This window comes from Notechis scutatus, chromosome 1 (genome assembly GCF_049901735.1).
Source record: "Notechis scutatus isolate UNSWTSFEM ecotype Mainland chromosome 1, rNotScu1.2, whole genome shotgun sequence".
In the NCBI taxonomy this organism is placed as follows: domain Eukaryota; kingdom Metazoa; phylum Chordata; class Lepidosauria; order Squamata; family Elapidae; genus Notechis; species Notechis scutatus.
This window is the reverse complement of record NC_142009.1, coordinates 112,413-131,746: the sequence shown is the minus strand read 5'-3', so window position 1 is coordinate 131,746 and position 19,334 is coordinate 112,413. Positions and strand designations below refer to the sequence as shown.

Genomic DNA, 19,334 nt, shown 5'->3' with positions numbered 1-19,334 from the left:
GGAAACACCCAATTCCCTTTTTTGTGTAGGAAAAAATCAAAGGCACATATTTAAGATTGAAGAGAGCATCCTGGGCAGCAGCACATGTGAAAAGAATCTCTCTCTCTTCATGAATCACAAGCTGAACATGAGCCAAGATGAGCAACTTGTTGCTGATATTCTTTGTCTGATGCAGCTGAAAAACCCACAGAGTCTGTGCTGAATCAACAGGCATGAAGTGTGAAAAATAAGAGGGAATCATGGTTCCTCCATATTCTACATTGTTTAGTCCACATCTGAATATTGCATACAGCCTCAGAGACAGACCAGAACATAGTGCAGAGTGTAAGATTCAGGCAGGGACAGCATGCACTGAATGGTACCAACAAGTAGCTGATGTTCTGTACAGAAACATATGCACAGTGTATGGACTGGACCTTCCCAAGCCCAGTTGTGATATTTCACACAAAGTTGTGGAGAACAACAGGGCTAAGATCCTCTGAGACTTCCAAATCAAGGCAGACATGCAGGTCCTTGCCAATGAACCAGACAAAGAGGTTGTAGAGAAGAAGACAGAGGTGAGGATAGATGCAGCCATGTCAAATTACAGCAACGTCAGAAAGAAGGAGGATTGGAAGCTGGAGAAATTCAAAGGCCTAAAGGAGGAAGTGGATAAGATATGGAAAGGCAAAAGGGGTTGTAGTGATAGGGGTCTTTTGGGCTGTTGACTCTTAAACTGATAGAGGGGCTCCAGCAGATCCCAGGAATAATAGCAGATGCCCAGAAGAGTGAAGTGCAAGGAACTGCTAAGATAACTGTGTCCATCCTTGTCTTGCTTGATTCAGTGTTGACTGGGGAGGAGAGACCCCACCCTGGATCTTCTTTATGTGAGGTATCACAGGGGTCAGTGCTGTCCCCTCTCCTGTTCCACATGTACATGAGACCCAGAGTAAGCTCATCCAATGTCATGAAGTGAGGTATCCTTGATATGTTGATGATACTCAATTGTACAACTTTTGTTTGGGTAAATTAAGCATCATTGTGCATGTCCTGTCCTCTTGGATGAAGGATGCCCTGGCCACCTCCTGGTTGGACTACTGCAATGCATTCCATATGGAGCTGCCCTTGAAGAGTATCCAGAAACTTGAGCTGGTGCAAATTGCAGTCGCAAAAAATGTTATGCATGTTTCTGATAGGGCACATTATCTCTCTGCTTGCTGAGCTGCATTGGTTGGTCTCATCACAACAGACTTGAGGACTTTATTATTATTGTATAAAGGTTTAAGCAATGATTGTCTTCTTTATTTACAGTTTTTAATTGGACTGTTGTATGCTGCTCAGAATCCCTTTGCATGAGATGGGTAGCCATATAAATTTGATCAGTCAATCCTTTCCATTTCTTGTCTTGGGGGTATAACTAAACCAGGTATTCCATCTTGATATTGACATGATTGCTCACACTTCCTAGAGTACACCTGACTGCCACCATACACCATTAGCACCCATTCTATCTGAACATAGTATGACACAGGCCAAACTCCATCTTCTGCACAGGTGTTCACTTTCAGGTAGGTCAAAATCTCAATTCTCAAGTCTATCTGTTCTGTGGATTAGCCACAAGAGACACAAACATGTTTTTCCCCACCTGATGTGCAAATGACATATATTGCTAAGTGGGTAGGACAATTGCTTTTCCCTGAAATCATCAGAAGAACAGTAATTCTTAATGTCTCCCCTGGGGATTTCAACCCACAAAAATCTTCCAAGGTAAAACTTGCTTTGAAAAATATGCCCTGGTGGAGGAGCTCACTTAGTCTTCCAGAGAGCTAACTCTGAGCTTTGGTGTGACTCAGCTGCCCTTTGTGTCAAAGCTAAAACACAGGTAAGAGAAGGCATGATTGATACAATGCTCGTTTATGTTTGATTAGTCTTGTGACTTCATTATTAAAATAAATAATGAGATACAACACATAGTCTACTTTCAGAATAGGCCAGATAGGAACAAATAAAGAGATAAAATACAAATGTGTTAATGCAAAAGGACTTCAGATAAATTTGCCTTGAGGCCATCCAGCTGGCAAGGCAGCCATAACTGTGTAAACTTGCAGAGGTTTCAAGTGCTCCCTGCAATTCTGCTTCCCACAAACCTTGACTTCTGATCTTGCAGGGAAGGTGACAAGAATGATTGGGATGCCTCTCCTGCTGCTGCTTCTGCTCTTCTGGCTCCTGCCCCCAATGACTGCTAACAATCAATGGAAATATTACATGTCTGGTGATCTGGTTATTGGTGGGAATTTACCCCTCGCAGCTCTTATCCGCTACAATATACAATATTTTGAAAATAAACCATCACTTCCTATTTATAAATTCTCGTAAGATTCACCTGAATGGAAAAATATAGATGATTGTTTTCTTTCTTTTGGATTGAGAAACTCCTTTTAGAAATACTTTTCTAGTGATGATTGCAAAGATCCTTTTATACAACTTTGTATAGATCAGATTTCTGTCCTTTCCTCAATAAATAGTCAAATTCATGAAATAGGCTAGAATTCCCAGTCTTTGCAGAAGTCTTCCCTCTGGATGATTATACACCATATGAAAGTGGAGAGGGAAAACACCTTGGAGACTTTGCTGGCCTATTAAGATGTTCACTTATGTTTATTTGGACATAAAATCATGGTCTAAAACCCCCCAGAAAGCTCAGTCCTTTTCCAATGTGGGGTACTGCCAAAATCCCTGAGTTTGAGAATCAACATTTCTCACTCCATCTGTGCTGTGACCCCATTGGAGTCTTTGGGTCAGCAATGGTGACCAGACCTGAAGAAGCTGCTCCAAGAGAGACTCAAATTGATTAGGGTGGAAGAGAAGCAATTGGGGAGGATTCCAGTCATGGAAGCAAACTGAAGAAGGGAGGTTTTATTTTGAAAAGGCAACTGGATTGATATTTTTTTTGAGGAAAAAAAAAGATGTATCACAAATTAGGAGTGATCAACCAGGCTGAAAGTTTGCCTACTAGTAAAGAAGGAAAAGAAAAAGAACTAAAACACATCAAGGAATCCCCCAGAACTTCTGGCTATCCTAGCTGGGCCTTCATCAAATCCAAAAAATGACCCAGCATGACCTCCTCTGCTACAGACAAGGGAGAGAGTAACAACCAAGAATACATTAAGGCAGAAACTTAAGGATAAAAAACAAAATGAGCAACATGGTATATGCAAAACAATGCAGTGAGCCATGTGCAGATCTGTTCATTGGAGAAACAAAACAGCCACTTCAACAGCACATGGCACAACATAGGAGATCTAAGCCATCAGGACCAGATTCAGTGGCCCATCTGCATTTGAAATATAAGGGTCACACTTTTGAGGACAGCAAGATCTACCTTTTGGATAGAGAGGACCATTGGTTTGAAAGAGGGGTCAAAGAGGCCATCTATGTTAGAACTGAGCAACCCATCCTCAACAGAGGGGGAGGGATAAGACAATGTCTATCCCCCAATTTGTGATGCAGTCCATTTGGCTGTTCCAAGAAAATTCCACACTTCTGACTCAGGTGACCCTGAGCTCACAAGTAAACCCCCAAGTTCCCACCATGGCACCCACAGAGCATTAAAACCAGTTGACTTCAAAGAAAACACAACCTTTCCATTCTCCCTCCCACCAACTAATCTCAACTGTCAGTAGCTGTCTTTCCATCTCCGTACGCATACATCCAATACAATTGATGAAACGTCCAAGGTGAAACATTTTGTTTTTTTCTCAAAAATCAGTCCAGTTGCCTTTCCAAAATAAAAGTCACTTTTGATGCAACTATGACCTGGATGATTGAAAATCTTCATGGACATATGAAGAAGGAAGGGATGGTAGAATCGTATAAAATTGTCCATGATATGGAGATAGGGCCTTTCTCCTCTCTCACTAAACCTAATAATGAAACTTGGGACTTGCTGTTGAAAACTAACCCAAAAATATGACAAGGCAAAGTCCACCTGCAGGCAGGATTTCCTTGCAAGGTCCCCTCTGTTTTTTCTCACTATAGGCCTATACCCAAAAACTTCCAACAGTTCCTGGCCTTAATGTTTGCAGTTAAAGAAGTCAACAAGGATCTGTTTCTCCTCCCCAACATCACCCTTGGCTTCCACATCCAAAACAATTACCAAAAGGAGTGGTGGGTTTCTTTGATCAGCCTCTCCCTGCTCTCCACACGAGGCCGAATGGTTCCAGGTTATAAATGTTACATGAAGGACCCTCTACTCTCTGTCATTGGATGTGATGACCCCAAATCCTCAAGGCTGATGGCTTCCATCTTCAGCATCTTCAAGATCCCACAGGTAAGCACTGAATACAATATGGAACACACAAAGAACAGAAACACACACAGAAGCTAAGCATGAAAGCAAAGGTGTTACGAGCAAACACACATCAGAATTATTTGATTTTGACCATCCATTCTATAGTTGAGTTGATTTCTGTATTTTTATGTGAAGATACATTTTTATATAACCACAAAGCAATATTGATATAATTCTGAAAGAGGAATTACTTCCTGACATTATAGAAGTTTATCATCTTTCTGCACCTTTCAGTGGAGTTTATTCTCTGCGTGGATGTTTTGTTCCTTTGACTTATGATCTATCACAGCCAGGCAAAATAGGTAACCGATGTCTCTTCCTTAGAAGGGAGGAAGATGAAGCTTTCCACTCACAATGAGTAAATCTGACTGGTGGGGCAAGAAATCACACAATGGAGGCCCTTAAAGTCACCATTAAAGTGTACATTGTGTCAGGGTTCTGACCAATTCCATAATAAAATTAGCAGTCTCAAGCCATTTAGAAAGAAAAATCCAGTGGTTTATTAGCAGCGCCATGTTGGCTCTACCTATGAGAAGCCAGCTCTCACTTCACTCAATCAGCACCTTGGCTCTGACCCTCTTTCCCCTCCCCCCAAAGTGTGTTGCCAGTCACATTATCCAACGAAGCAATGTTGCATGTCGTATAAGTCACTCCCTCCAGCCATTGTGGATCTCCGTGGAGATGGCCTTGACTTTGGCTGGCAAGGCTGTGTCCTGTTTTGACTGAGGTGTGAATTCCTTGGTGCAGCTGCGAGGCCCTTCCCCCGACCTATGGAAACTCGGGAGCAGGTCAGGGAAGCTTTGCAAGTCAACACTTTGTCTCTAAACAAGGATTTTCATTTTCTCCAGCTTGGTGTTGGCTTTGAGTTTTCTGAGGGAGAGAGAAGAGTTTATCCTTCCTTCTTCCGAATCAATCCCAAGGAATTTCCTCAGTATGTGGGTTTAGTCCAGCTGCTCCTGTATTTCCAGTGGAACTGGGTTGGGCTGGTGGCCCCTGAAAATGATGATGGAGAACTTTTGACCTCATCTCTGGTTCCAATGCTCAAGGAGAAGGAGATCTGCCTGGCTTTCACTCAACTGATAACAGTTGATTTTCCTACTACTTTAGATTCAAAAGTAAACCATATTTTCAACACTTGGTCTAAAGGGGAAGTGATTATTCTGTTTGGAGACTCTAATACTATTGCAAATGTACACGCAGTTGTGTATATTTATGGCACACTTAGAAAAGCATCATTTCTGAAAGTTTGGATCTTTACATCCAATTGGAAACTTCTAGTGCTGAAATCTCAATATCTATTGAAGGTTATAAAGCCCTTCCATGGGACTTTGAATTTTAGGCACCACACTAGGGATGTCTCAGAATTCAGCCGTTTTCTCCTGTCTTTAGACCCTTTGAACCCACAAGAAGATGTCTTTCTCCCACGATGGTGGGAACGGGTCTTTGACTGCAACATCCACAAGCCTGGAAAGACCCCTCCAAAGGGGAAAAAACCATGTACAGGAAAGGAGAATGTACAGAATCTGCCATCCTACTGGTTTGAAACAAGCATTACTGGAGAAAGCTACAATATCTACAATGCCATTTATGCTCTGGCACACGCATTACATGCAATGCATGGATCCAAAGGGCGACCATCCATGCTGAGACTTGGAGAGAGGATCTCAAATGTCCAGTCCTGGCAGGTAATCTCTGGGTGTCAGATCTGCCACCTCACTTCTTCTTTTGTCTTACTTCAGGGCCAGCCTGCCATAGATGCTGGAGTGGAGGGAAGCTTTTTGGGAAGGGGAATGGAACACCTCTGATGTACTTTGGGCCAGCTGGAGAAAACATCTGAAGGACAACTGGCCAGAGAGAAAAGTGCAGCTGCATTCCAAGAACTGCCAAAAACTTCTCTTTTGATTATGATTGGGCATGAGGGGCCAATGGGAGGACAGGCCTGGGAAACAGGGGAAGTTTACAAGGGAATTGACACGGGATCCTCAAACTTGGCTTTGCCTTACTGTACTTCCTTTGACTTTGGCAAAACTATACCTTTCCCTCAAAAATGAAGTCAATGGGCTGTTTCTGCCTTCGGAGTTGGTGTGGTGGTTATCCGACAGAAGGTGCAGATGGCTGAGGAGAGTGAGGACTCAGATGAGGGGCCAGGACCATTAGGGAGTGGATTGCTGCCTTCAGAGATTGTGGGGGCTGGCAGCAGCAATGAGGAGCTTCCCGAGGAGCCTGTGCCAAGTGCACGCGTGAACACAGGGTTGCTCGCAGGAAAGAGCAGCTACAACAGCACGGGCAACTCGGGAGTAAGGCTGCAAGGTAATGGCCCCTCCTTCAAGAAGATAAAAGGCAGCTGTGAAGGGAATATTTTTTATTTATTTTATTTATTTATTTTTTTATTTATTTATTTGATTTGCCAATTGTTTACAAGATAATAAGTATAAGTGTATACATAGTTGTGAATACATGAAATGGGTACATATCAGAAAAATAAAAGAAGAATAAGAGAAACAATAGGACAGGGACGGTAGGCACGTTGGTGCGCTTATGCACGCCCCCTACAGACCTCTTAGGAAAGGGGTGAGGTCAATAGTAGACAGTCTAAGGTTAAAGTTTTTTGGGGTTTGGGGAAGAAACTACAGAGTCAGGTAGAGTATTCCAGACATTGACCACTCTATTGCTGAAGTCGTATATTCTTTGTAGGAAGCAAAGACATTTTGAAACTCAGCCTTGTGGACATTACAGTTGGTATTTTAAGACTGTTGTACTGAAAACTATTTCTTATCTGTTGGTTTTTGGCAGCCTTGCAAAAATTTGGCAAGGCTCTTTCTTGTCAGAGCTGATTAGTTGGAAGCAGCCTTTTATCTGTGAAGAAATAGAATTCTTAGCTGAACCAATCAAAGGTTGTGCTGCTGCCTTTGTCTTGTGTTTGCTCTCTTAGAACTAGGTTGGGTCAGGACAGTTCAAGTCAAGACAGATCTTATTCAGGCCACAGATCTTTAGAGAGGAAGCTCCCCATGTCAATTTCTTGAGATAAATATCTTTATGGCATCATATCCCTGCATCAAATCTGCATAAAACCAGTGTCAGGGTTCCAGAGATTGCCCTAATTAAATCATGAGCCTCGAGCCAAGCTTCAAAAGGATCCAAAAGATTTATTAGGAGCAACATGTTGGCATTGACCCATATGAAGCCCACTCTGCCAGGGATGGAATTCAAATTTTTTAACAACCGGTTCTGTGGGCATCGCTTAGGAGCTTTATATATGTATATATATATATATCTTTGGTTATTAAATACCCGCTAAAACCTCAGAAAACATATATATATATATATATATATATATATATATATATATATATATATATATATATATATATATATATATATATGTTTTCTGAGGTTCTCGCAAGTATTTGTATGTGATCTTTGGTTATTCGGGTTTTCTCCCGCTAAGATTCAAAGTATCTAGGCAACGCGTTTGGCGAGGTCCCACTCGCCATCTTCAGGCTGGTGCTTTCGGCTTAGTGCCAGTGCAAGCAGTGTGTGACCGGAGCTGCCATCTCTCTATATATACAAGTGGTGGGGGATGGTGTGCTGGGCTGGTTGGCTGTGCTGCAGCCTCTTGATTGGTTGATGGAGTTGATGTTGGTATAATGGGCTGTGTAATGGCCTTTTGTTGTAGAGATATCCTGGATCTTGTGCTGTCATCTCCTGGGTCGTTAGCCTCTTGTGTTTTAACGGCTTGGGTAATGAGTTGTGTGATGGGCTTGTGAGTTCTTTTGTTGTGGTATCCTGGGTCTTGCGTTGTAATCTCCTGGGTCGTTTGTGTTTTGATCTCTTTTCGATTAGCCTCCTGTGTAGTAACAGCTTGGGTAATGGGTTGTGTGATGACCTTGTGAGATTTATTGCTGTGGTATCCTTGGTCTTGTGCTGTGATATCCTGGGTCATTTGCTGTGTTGTGACTTCTTGAGTTCTTGAGGTGTAATTTCTTGAGTTTTCTGATGTGATGTCCTGAGCGGGTGGCTGTGATGTAGCATTTTGGGTTTTTAATATGGCTTTGAGTTTGGGGTCTGGGTCTGTGTTCGTTTGGCTTCGAGTTCGTGGTCGTGCCACATCTTCATGGTGGGGGTCGGTTCGCTTCATGTATGGTTCAGAGGAGTTTGAAGTGGATAGTGATGCAGCTGCAGTGCGGCTTCTGGTCTGTGGTCGTGTCTCATCTTCTGTGTGGGTGTGAGTCTGATTTTTACGTGGAAGTGTGGTGGTGGCATCTTGTGTGGCCCTCATGGGTGTGGGTCTGGTGTCATTTATCATGTTGGGTACTCGTCTGTTCATGAGGGCGGGTTTCCAAATGGCTGGTAAGCGGGAGGTGTCATCTCTTTTATTCATGCTGTGTGGGCGTTTTTCTATCTCTATGGCTTCTCTGATTATTCTGCTGCTGTGGTGTTCAGTTTTGGCGATAGTTCTGGTATTTTTAAGGTCAATCTCATGTCCTGTGGCTTTGAGGTGTTGGACCAGGGAAGAGGTTGGTTCTTCTTTTTGATTGAGTTCTTATGTTCTTCAACGCGTGCACTTATTCTTCTGTTAGTTTGTCCAATGTATGTGGTGAGGCAGGCAGTGCAGGGATTTCATATACTCCTTGGTTTTCTAACTCGATTTTGTCTTTAGGGTTTCTTAGGATGGTGGATATTTTTCTGTTTGTGCAGAATGCTGTTTTAATGTTGTGTTTTGGAGGATCTTGCTGATTTTGTCTGTAGTGCCTTTTATATATGGGAGGAGGACTTTGCCGTTCTCTTGTTCTCTGTCTTGGATTTTGGTTGGGGTTTCTTTTTGGATTAGGTGGGTGATCTTCTTTCTTTGAAATCCATTGGCTGTTAGTACGTTGGTGAGAGTGTTTAGTTCGGTTTTTAGGTGTTGTTCATCAGCTAAGCATTTTGTTCTGGAGATGAGTGTCTCAGCTACGGAATTGATCTGTGCTGGGTGGTGGTGTGAGAGTGCGTGTAGATAGCGGTTTGTATGTGTTTTCTTTTGGTAGATGGTGTGTCCTAGGGAGCCATTGGGTTTTTGTATACCAAGACATCTAGGAAGGGAAGTTGATTGTTAGCTTCTGTTTCCATGGTGAATTGTATTTTGGGGTGTAGGCTGTTGAGGTGTGTGAGGAAGTTGTTCAGTTTTCTTTCCCGTGTGGCCAGATTATGAAGGTGTCATCTACGTATCTGAGCCAGAGTTTGGGTTTGTGATCATATTTTTCTAGAGCTTGTGTTTCAAAGTGTTCCATGTAGAGGTTTGCGATGACAGGTGAGAGGGGTGATCCCATGGGTGCTCCTTCTATTTGTTTGTATTTTTGTCCATTGTAGGTGAAGTATGTATTGGATAGACAGTGGTTGGTCAGATCTAGGATGTGCTTGGGGGTTGTATTTGTTTTGGATGGCTGTCAAGGCTTCTTTTATTGGCACTTGGGTGAAGAGGGATATGACATCGAAGCTAACTAGTAGGTCGCTGGGTTGTAAGTTTTGTTTCTTTATGATCTCGATGAACTGGAATGAGTTTCTTACATGTGAGTTGATGGATTCTGCATAGGGCTGTAGTTGTTTGGCGAGAAATTTGGCTAGGTTTTGTAGAGGTGAGCCTATGGAGCTGACTATTGGTCTAAGTGGAGTTCCTTCTTTGTGTATCTTGGGGAGACCATAAAGCTTAGGGCATCTGGATGATTTCTCTCTGGGTATGATTCTTTGCTGGATTTCTTCACTGATGGGGGAGGCTTTTATTTTGGATCTGGTGGTTTTTTCTAGGTAGGTGGTGGGGTCTGTCTTTAGGGGTTTGTATGTGGGGTCTAGGAGTAGGTTGGTTAACTTGGTTTGGTAGTCAGATGTGTTCATAACCACTGTTGCGTTGCCCTTGTCTGCTGGTAGGATTATTATGCTGGTGTCTTCTTTCAGGTTACGTAGTGCAGTTTGTTCTTCTTTGGATAAGTTGCTTTTGGGTGGTTTGCTAGTGCAGAGGATGTTGGTGATTTCGAGTCTGATTCTATTAGCCTCATCAGGGTTGGTTTTGGTCAGGCTGGTTTCAACTCATATGCGGAGTTGAAACCATCATATGCGGAGTTGAAACCAGCCTGACCAAAACCAACCCTGATGAGGCTAATAGAATCAGACTCGAAATCACCAACATCCTCTGCACTAGCAAACCACCCAAAAGCAACTTATCCAAAGAAGAACAAACTGCACTACGTAACCTGAAAGAAGACACCAGCATAATAATCCTACAACTACAGCCCTATGCAGAATCCATCAACTCACATGTAAGAAACTCATTCCAGTTCATCGAGATCATAAAGAAACAAAACTTACAACCCAGCGACCTACTAGTTAGCTTCGATGTCATATCCCTCTTCACCCAAGTGCCAATAAAAGAAGCCTTGACAGCCATCCAAAACAAATACAACCCCCAAGCACATCCTAGATCTGACCAACCACTGTCTATCCAATACATACTTCACCTACAATGGACAAAAATACAAACAAATAGAAGGAGCACCCATGGGATCACCCTCTTCACCTGTCATCGCAAACCTCTACATGGAACACTTTGAAACACAAGCTCTAGAAAAATATGATCACAAACCCAAACTCTGGCTCAGATACGTAGATGACACCTTCATAATCTGGCCACACGGGAAAGAAAAACTGAACAACTTCCTCACACACCTCAACAGCCTACACCCCAAAATACAATTCACCATGGAAACAGAAGCTAACAATCAACTTCCCTTCCTAGATGTCTTGGTATACAAAAAACCCAATGGCTCCCTAGGACACACCATCTACCAAAAGAAAACACATACAAACCGCTATCTACACGCACTCACACCACCACCCAGCACAGATCAATTCCGTAGCTGAGACACTCATCTCCAGAACAAAATGCTTAGCTGATGAACAACACCTAAAAACCGAACTAAACACTCTCACCAACGTACTAACAGCCAATGGATTTCAAAGAAAGAAGATCACCCACCTAATCCAAAAGAAACCCCAACCAAAATCCAAGACAGAGAACAAGAGAACGCAAAGCCCTCCTCCCATATATAAAAGGCACTACAGACAAAATCAGCAAGATCCTCCAAAACACAACATTAAAACAGCATTCTGCACAAACAGAAAAATATCCACCATCCTAAGAAACCCTAAAGACAAAATCGAGTTAGAAAACCAAGGAGTATATGAAATCCCCTGCACTGCCTGCCTCACCACATACATTGGACAAACTAACAGAAGAATAAGTGCACGTTGAAGAACATAAGAACTCAATCAAAAAGAAGAACCAACCTCTTCCCTGGTCCAACACCTCAAAGCCACAGGACATGAGATTGACCTTAAAAATACCAGAACTATCGCCAAAACTGAACACCACAGCAGCAGAATAATCAGAGAAGCCATGGAGATAGAAAAACGCCCACACAGCATGAATAAAAGAGATGACACCTCCCGCTTACCAGCCATTTGGAAACCCGCCCTCATGAACAGACGCAGTACCCAACATGATAAATGACACCAGACCCACACCCATGAGGGCCACACAAGATGCCACCACCACACTTCCACGTAAAAATCAGACTCACACCCACACAGAAGATGAGACACGACCACAGACCAGAAGCCGCACTGCAGCTGCATCACTATCCACTTCAAACTCCTCTGAACCATACATGAAGCGAACCGACCCCCACCATGAAGATGTGGCACGACCACGAACTCAAGCCAAACGAACACAGACCCAGACCCCAAACTCAAAGCCATATTAAAAACCCAAAATGCTACATCACAGCCACCCGCTCAGGACATCACATCAGAAAACTCAAGAAATTACACCTCAAGAACTCAAGAAGTCACAACACAGCAAATGACCCAGGATATCACAGCACAAGACCAAGGATACCACAGCAATAAATCTCACAAGGTCATCACACAACCCATTACCCAAGCTGTTACTACACAGGAGGCTAATCGAAAAGAGATCAAAACACAAACGACCCAGGAGATTACAACGCAAGACCCAGGATACCACAACAAAAGAACTCACAAGCCCATCACACAACTCATTACCCAAGCCGTTAAAACACAAGAGGCTAACGACCCAGGAGATGACAGCACAAGATCCAGGATATCTCTACAACAAAAGGCCATTACACAGCCCATTATACCAACATCAACTCCATCAACCAATCAGAGGCTGCAGCACAGCCAACCAGCCCAGCACACCATCCCCACCACTTGTATATATAGAGAGATGGCAGCTCCGGTCACACACTGCTTGCACTGGCACTAAGCCGAAAGCACCAGCCTGAAGATGGCGAGTGGGACCTCGCTGAAACGTTGCCTAGATACTTTGAATCTTACGCGGAGAAAACCCGAATAACCAAAGATCCATATATATATATATATATATATATATATATATATATATATATATATATATATATATATATATACATATATATATATATATATATATTTGATTTTAGTCATTTAAATCCAATAGCCAAAAATCCAAAAATCACCAAGTAATCCAAATAATCCAAAACTGTTTCTTCTTGCTTCTTTTTTCCACTTTCTCTTCCTGGGGTTCTATTGTTTTGTTACAAAGTTTCAGTTAGAATGTATCTTTTAGGAATCTTGTTAAGGTTTCACTATAAGTTCCTTTTAGTTCCAGGCAGTCTCCTCCATTTTTCCAGATCCTTTATTTATTTATTTATTTTATTTATTTATTTGATTTGCCAATTGTTTACAAGATAATAAGTATAAGTGTATACATAGTTGTGAATACATGAAATGGGTACATATCAGAAAAATAAAAGAAGAATAAGAGAAACAATAGGACAGGGACGGTAGGCACGTTGGTGCGCTTATGCACGCCCCCTACAGACCTCTTAGGAAAGGGGTGAGGTCAATAGTAGACAGTCTAAGGTTAAAGTTTTTGGGGTTTGGGGAAGAAACCACAGAGTCGGGTAGAGTATTCCAGACATTGACCACTCTATTGCTGAAGTCGTATTTCCTGCAATCAAGTTTGGTGCGGTTAACTTTGAGTTTGTATCTATTGTGTGCTCTTGTGTTGTTAGGGTTGAAGCTGAAGTATTCATTGACAGGTAGGACATTGCAATGTATGATTTTATATACCATGCTTAAATCAGACCGAAGACAGCGTAATTCAAGGTTTTCTAGTTCTAGAATTTCAAGTCTGGTAGCATAAGGTATTCTACAACGAGTAGAGGAGTGGAGAACTCTTCTTGTGAAATATTTCTGGACGTTCTCAATTGTGCTAATATCAGATACGTAATGTGGGTTCCAGACTGATGAACTGTATTCGAGTATTGGTCTAGCAAATGTTTTGTATGCTCTGGTTAGTAGTGTGATATTACCAGAGAAAAAGCTACGTGGGATTAGGTTAACAACTCTTAATGCCTTTTTGGCTATGTAGTTGCAGTGGGCTCTAGCACTTAGATCATTAGAAGTGAGTATTCCAAGGTCCTTTACAGAGCTTGGGTCATCAACAAGATCTTGACTATTCAGCTTGTATTTTATTTTCTGATTTTTTTTGCCAATATGTAAGACAGAGCATTTATTTGTTGAGATTTGAAGTTGCCATTTGTTTGACCATTCTGATACATAGTCAAGATCTTTTTGTAGGGTAGCAGTATTGTCTGTGGTATTGAACAGCTTTACATCATCAGCGAAAAGAACGCAATTGCTCTTAATATGATCGCAGAGGTCATTTATATAGAGTATGAAGAGAGTTGGTCCTAGAACACTGCCTTGGGGGACACCACTATTGACAGGTACAGAATTTGATAGGACGCTCCCAATTTTGACCATTTGTTGTCTGTTTGCCAGGAATGCTTCTATCCAGTTATTCAGTTGTCCAGAGATACCATAGGATTTTATTTTTAGGAGTAGTTTGTCGTGTACCACTGAATCAAAGGCTTTACAGAAGTCTATGTAGATTGCGTCTATTGCTTTGCCCTGCCCTTTTATTCTTTCCTTTTCTCTCCTTTCCTGCTTTTAAAGGTTTTTGAGTATCCAAAAGTCTTTATTATCCCTTTGACATTTTATTTTCAGCTTAAATGCCTATTGATGTCAAAGTGGATTTTTATCAATTTCTTACTTAAATCACTTAGCTGTCAGTATAAGGAAGGGAAGGAAAAAAAGGCAAATCCTTTCCCTTCCCTTTGTCCTTTGCTGCCTCAAAGTCTTCTTTGGGAACAATATTATTTTTTATAGTTCAAATTTCAGGGTACCTTACGTTGTTGCTTTTTCAGTTTAACTCGGTCAACCACAACTTTCTCTTCTTTTCTCCCTCCTGCACATTCTTTTCCAGTCGAGTTCTTCTTTGAGGTGGCCATTTCTGACCACCGCTGCAACCACCTTTGGGAAAGGGAGTAATGGCCAGCTGAGGAGGAGAGATGCAGCTCTCCTTGACCCTGCAGGTGGTCTCCCCCTCTTCACCACCTCTATGGGATGGCTTAGCCCCAAATCCAGCCGGCTCGGGCGCTCTAGTGGTGAGCACGGATCGAAACCGTGCACGATCACGGATTTCAGTTTTTTTCTGCAGGCGTCCCTCCCATTAATTCTGGAGAAAAATCCTCCAAGGTGCATCTTAATGACAAATTAAGTAGTGAGCCTTGATTATTTGTTTGGGTCCTGCATTTTGGTCCCACAACAATTTCTAAATGAGTTACCAGTTGCTCTTTCATTCTAGGTTCTATTTTTTTCTAGCCAGGAAGGCAGCATAACCACCTTTCCTTGCCAGCCTTCACTTTTAATGATTGGGAATTCTGGTCCATTTTCCAGGGTTTAACTCCCCTTTACCAAACACTTCACCCTATAGCGTCCTCTCCCTTCCAGCCTTGATTCTTGTGTTATAACCATGCAATTTTCCATTTGACTGAGTTGCTTCTCCATCACACATTCCTTGGGAGGAAAGAATTTCTTGTGGCAAGATTTCTATAACTGGTCTGCATCTTAGGAAGGCTCATAAGGCTGAAAGGCTCAGCTCCACTTTGCTCAGCCGTGGCAGCTTCAGAGCCCCCTTGCTCACTCCACCAAATACCCCTCCTTCTTTTAATTCTCCACCTCAATGTCCTTCCATTCTTACACCCATCCCCTGTGCCCCTCAGTGCTTCCTCGCTGTGGAGTTTGGTTTTCATGGTTTTGTAAGTTGCAAGAACTAGGTACCTGATGAATTAGTATGATTAGGGGTGACATGATGGCTGTCTTCCAACATCTGAGGGACTGTCACAGAGAAGAAGGGGTTGACTTCTAATCCAAAGCACTTTAGAGCAAGACAAGAAGTAAGAAATGAAAGATTAAGAGAGAATTAAAGAAACATTTTCTGACATTCTTAATTAGAAACAAAGAAACTGTCAACTCTGAAGCTGGCCTGTCTGAGGCCATTTTGAGACTTTTATGCTGACACACTGAAGGAGAGTGACAGGGAGGGGAGAATGGAGATAATTGCGGTTTTGTAACCAAAAGAAAATACTTTCTCTTGGGAACCAATGACATTCCTGCAGGTGCTCGGAAAGAGGGGACAGGAGTTACCCAGCAACTGGACAGTAACATGATTGGACCATGTGACTAATTGTTTTGGGAAAGTGAAAAATATTTACTTTTAATTAGGTGGAAACTTCAGGAATAGTCAGAGTCATTTTTCACCAGCCTGTGCCAATATGATATATCCAAAAAAAATTGTTCTTTGAGGAAATTGCCTTCCTTGGAGTTTTGTTTGCTGTGGGTGTGTTACTTGGAACCCTGACAGAAACATAGAAAATGGACAGCAGAAAAAAAAACTAATGCTCCATCAAGTCTGCCCTTTGAGTTTATCTTTTTTATTTCTCTTTAACTTATTTTTTATTATTCTTTACACATTATTTTTATTTCATTTTAATTTGTTGTTGGATGATGGATATGTGTTTATCTCAAGCATGTTTAAACTCAGATACTGATAATTGACCCACAACCTACACTGGGAGTTGGTTCCAAGCTTCCTCTACTCTTTCTGTGAAGGAATCCTTTCTAACATTATTTCTGAACATCCCTCCTGTCAATTTGAGGGCATGTCCCCCATGCTCCTCATTCTTGCTTACGATCGAAAATAATGCCTTTTAGAACCCTATTCATACCCTTCATCTATTCAAAGGTTTTAATCATGTCATTGTCTCCCTTTCCCTTCTGTCCTCCAGTTGTCCAGATTCAGGAAAATCTCTTAAGATGGTGACCAGCCCAGAATGATAGCAGCCATTATGTCTCATTTGGGGCTTTCAGCCAATGATTCCAATTTCTGAAGATCTCTTTTCTTTCAGCTTCTTCCCTATTTGAGGAATGTCCAGTTCAACAACAGTGCTGGTGATGAAATCTCCTTCTCAGAAAATGGACTGGGATCTGCTGGTTATGATCTTCTGAACTGGGTTTTCCTCCCCAATTTATCGTTTGTCCCTATGAAAGTTGGACAAATAGATCCTGGGGCTCCCCAAGGCCAGGGTTTCAACATCAACTCCAATGCAATTGTCTGGTCAAGAAAGGTGAGCTGGAAGGTCAAATAAATTCAGCAAAAGACTCATTCTCTTCTGGGGATTCAAAACTTCCTCCTTACTGGAAAACAGGTCACTGAATCAGAAATTTGGCAACCATCTGTTTAGAAAAACATGGTTTGCATGTAAAATATTTGATGTTCTGCTTGAAATCCAGGATGCATTTAGAGCAGCCAACAGCTGTTTCCATAGACGATTCCCATTCAATTAGATTCCCATGACTGTTTGTTTTAGGAAAGCTGTAGTTCAATTCCCAAGTCTTCTTTTATGTGCCAAGTCCCAGTTCCAATCTCTAGAATCTATCGGTGGTGTGGAGTGTCACTGGCTTTAATCCCCCTATAGCATTTCCTGGGTTCCAATAGACCCTTTGTAAACATGTTGACAATGGAAACAAAAATGTACAAATGAATTCATGAAACATATTAATTGCTTAGGCCACTTATAGCATTTCTCTTTTCTCTTCTAGAAGGTGCCCTTTGCCAGGTGTGGCATCAAGAGGTGCCAGGCAGGAGAGAGGAAGAGAGTTCCAGAAGGCAAGGAAGTTTGCTGCTACCAATGTGCCCCTTGTCCAGAAGGGACTATTTCTAATCAGACAGGTAGAGCACACTTTCAGTGTAGATCTTCCAAGATGAAGGAAACCATTCAGTAGAAACAACTATGAAGTTTTTTTTAATGGATTGGACATTTTTCAAAATATTCATCCTTTGCAGCAGAATCTTGGAGTTGATGGATCTAAATTATCCGCCTAGCCACCATTCCTGCTCCACAGCAATTTAATGCAGGATAGTTTCAGGGCAGAATTCATGGGTTCCCTTTCTAGATTTTCTAGTCCTTCTCTTGCAACCCATCAAGAAAACCAGCAATCAAACGTTCCATGAAGGAGTGGGTTGTTGAGGGTCAATTTTTATTATTTAATTTTTATTATTTAAGAAGAGCATCTTCTGTCAGCGCTATCAGTCTCCCAGGAGGTGGATAGACCTGTTGGAGAAAGGGGAGATCCACCTAACTTTGTCTTCCTGCCCTTCCCTATAGAAGCAAATAGTCAGAATGAGTCAATCCAAAATCCGAAGTAAAGAACTTGTTTGTCCCAAAGGTGCTTTTTCAAGAGGAAATTGGACTTTCTGGTTTTTCTTTAAACTTCTTGGATGAGAATGGAACTCTTCAGAAAAAATTCTAATTGCCTCTTGAAAAATCACCTTCAATATTGAATAAATCAATATTGAAGGATGCTTTGCCCCTTTTTTATATACCACCAAATGTAAAGTGACTTTATTTCAGATGCAGCTTCCTGTGATCCCTGCCCAGAAGACCAGTATCCCAACAAGAACAAGGTCCAATGCATTGCCAAGAAGCTCCACTTTCTCTCTTATCAAGACACCCTGGGATATGCTTTAGTTTCTCTCACTCTTTCTCTCTCCATGATCACATTGGGAGTCTTGGCAGTTTTCCTTAAACATCGTGACACACCAATCGTCAAGGCCAATAACAGAGATCTCACCTACCTCCTCCTGGTCTCCCTCCTGCTTTGCTTCCTCTCCTCCTTCCTCTTCATTGGTCAACCCAGAAAGCTCACCTGTCTCTTCCGACAAACTGCCTTTGCCATTCTCTTTTCTCTTGCAGTCTCCTCTGTCTTGGCAAAAACTGTCATGGTGGTTCTGGCCTTCATGGCCACCAAACCAGGGAACAGGTCAAGGAAACTCTTAGGAAAATCACTGACCAATTCCATTGTCATAGCATGTCCCCTGATCCAAGCCGTTCTTTGTGTCACCTGGCTGGTAACCTCCCCTCCATTTCCCAACTTGGACTTCCACTCCTTGACTGGTGAGATCATTTCTGAATGTCAGGAAGGCTCAGCTTCAATGTTTTATGCTGTCCTCGCCTACCTGGGTTTCCTGGCCCTCATCAGTTTCACCGTGGCCTTTCTGGCTAGGAAATTGCCTGACAGTTTTAATGAAGCCAAGTTTATTACTTTCAGCATGCTGGTCTTTTGCAGTGTTTGGATCACCTTCCTCCCCAGCTACCTGAGCACCAAAGGGAAGTCCATGGTGGCTGTGGAGATCTTCTCCATCTTGGCCTCTGGGATTGGTCTCTTGGCTTGTATCTTTCTCCCCAAATGCTACATTATCCTACTGAGGCCTGATCTGAATCAGAGAGAAAATATAATGAGGCATAAGAATGTCTGATTTATGTGGAAAGTAGTAAATTTTACTTTAAAACTTTTATGATATTGAATAAGTTAACAACACCAATCTAAATTCCTTTTTCTGGGAGGGGGATAAAATTCAATATGGACATATCCAAGTCCTTGTTTTTGTGTAGAAAAAATCAAAGGAGGAGAGGACCTTGGTCCTTTTCATGTGCTGCAGCTTTGACAACTGAATAAGAGGACGGACATGCATGTGGGCGAGTGCTGGAAACAAAGCATG

General features: G+C 42.1%; 2 protein-coding genes across 3 annotated transcripts in view; one reads left to right on the top strand and one right to left on the bottom strand.

The window, feature by feature from the left end:
* Nucleotides 1-19,334, bottom strand: part of LOC113430109 (vomeronasal type-2 receptor 26-like) — a 161,684-nt gene that overhangs the window by 91,543 nt on the left and 50,807 nt on the right. The gene's annotated exons all lie outside the window — the stretch shown is intronic.
* On the top strand, nucleotides 3,263-19,247 carry LOC148132641 (vomeronasal type-2 receptor 26-like). Its single transcript, XM_087954494.1, has 5 exons — nucleotides 3,263-3,384; nucleotides 4,018-4,309; nucleotides 16,681-16,899; nucleotides 17,375-17,504; nucleotides 18,187-19,247. Exons 1-5 carry the CDS (start codon nucleotides 3,263-3,265, stop codon nucleotides 19,089-19,091), a joined length of 1,668 nt encoding a protein of 555 aa, XP_087810620.1. The 3' UTR covers nucleotides 19,092-19,247.

Bases quoted from the DNA above. Each gene is read 5' to 3' on its own strand.
- LOC148132641 (XM_087954494.1), top strand. From the start codon at position 3,263: ATGGCACAACATAGGAGATCTAAGCCATCAGGACCAGATTCAGTGGCC. The intron at 3,385-4,017 runs GTTTGAAAGAGG...TTCTCACTATAG, and splicing joins TTGGATAGAGAGGACCATTG to GCCTATACCCAAAAACTTCC. The intron at 4,310-16,680 runs GTAAGCACTGAA...CTTTTCTTTCAG, and splicing joins GCATCTTCAAGATCCCACAG to CTTCTTCCCTATTTGAGGAA.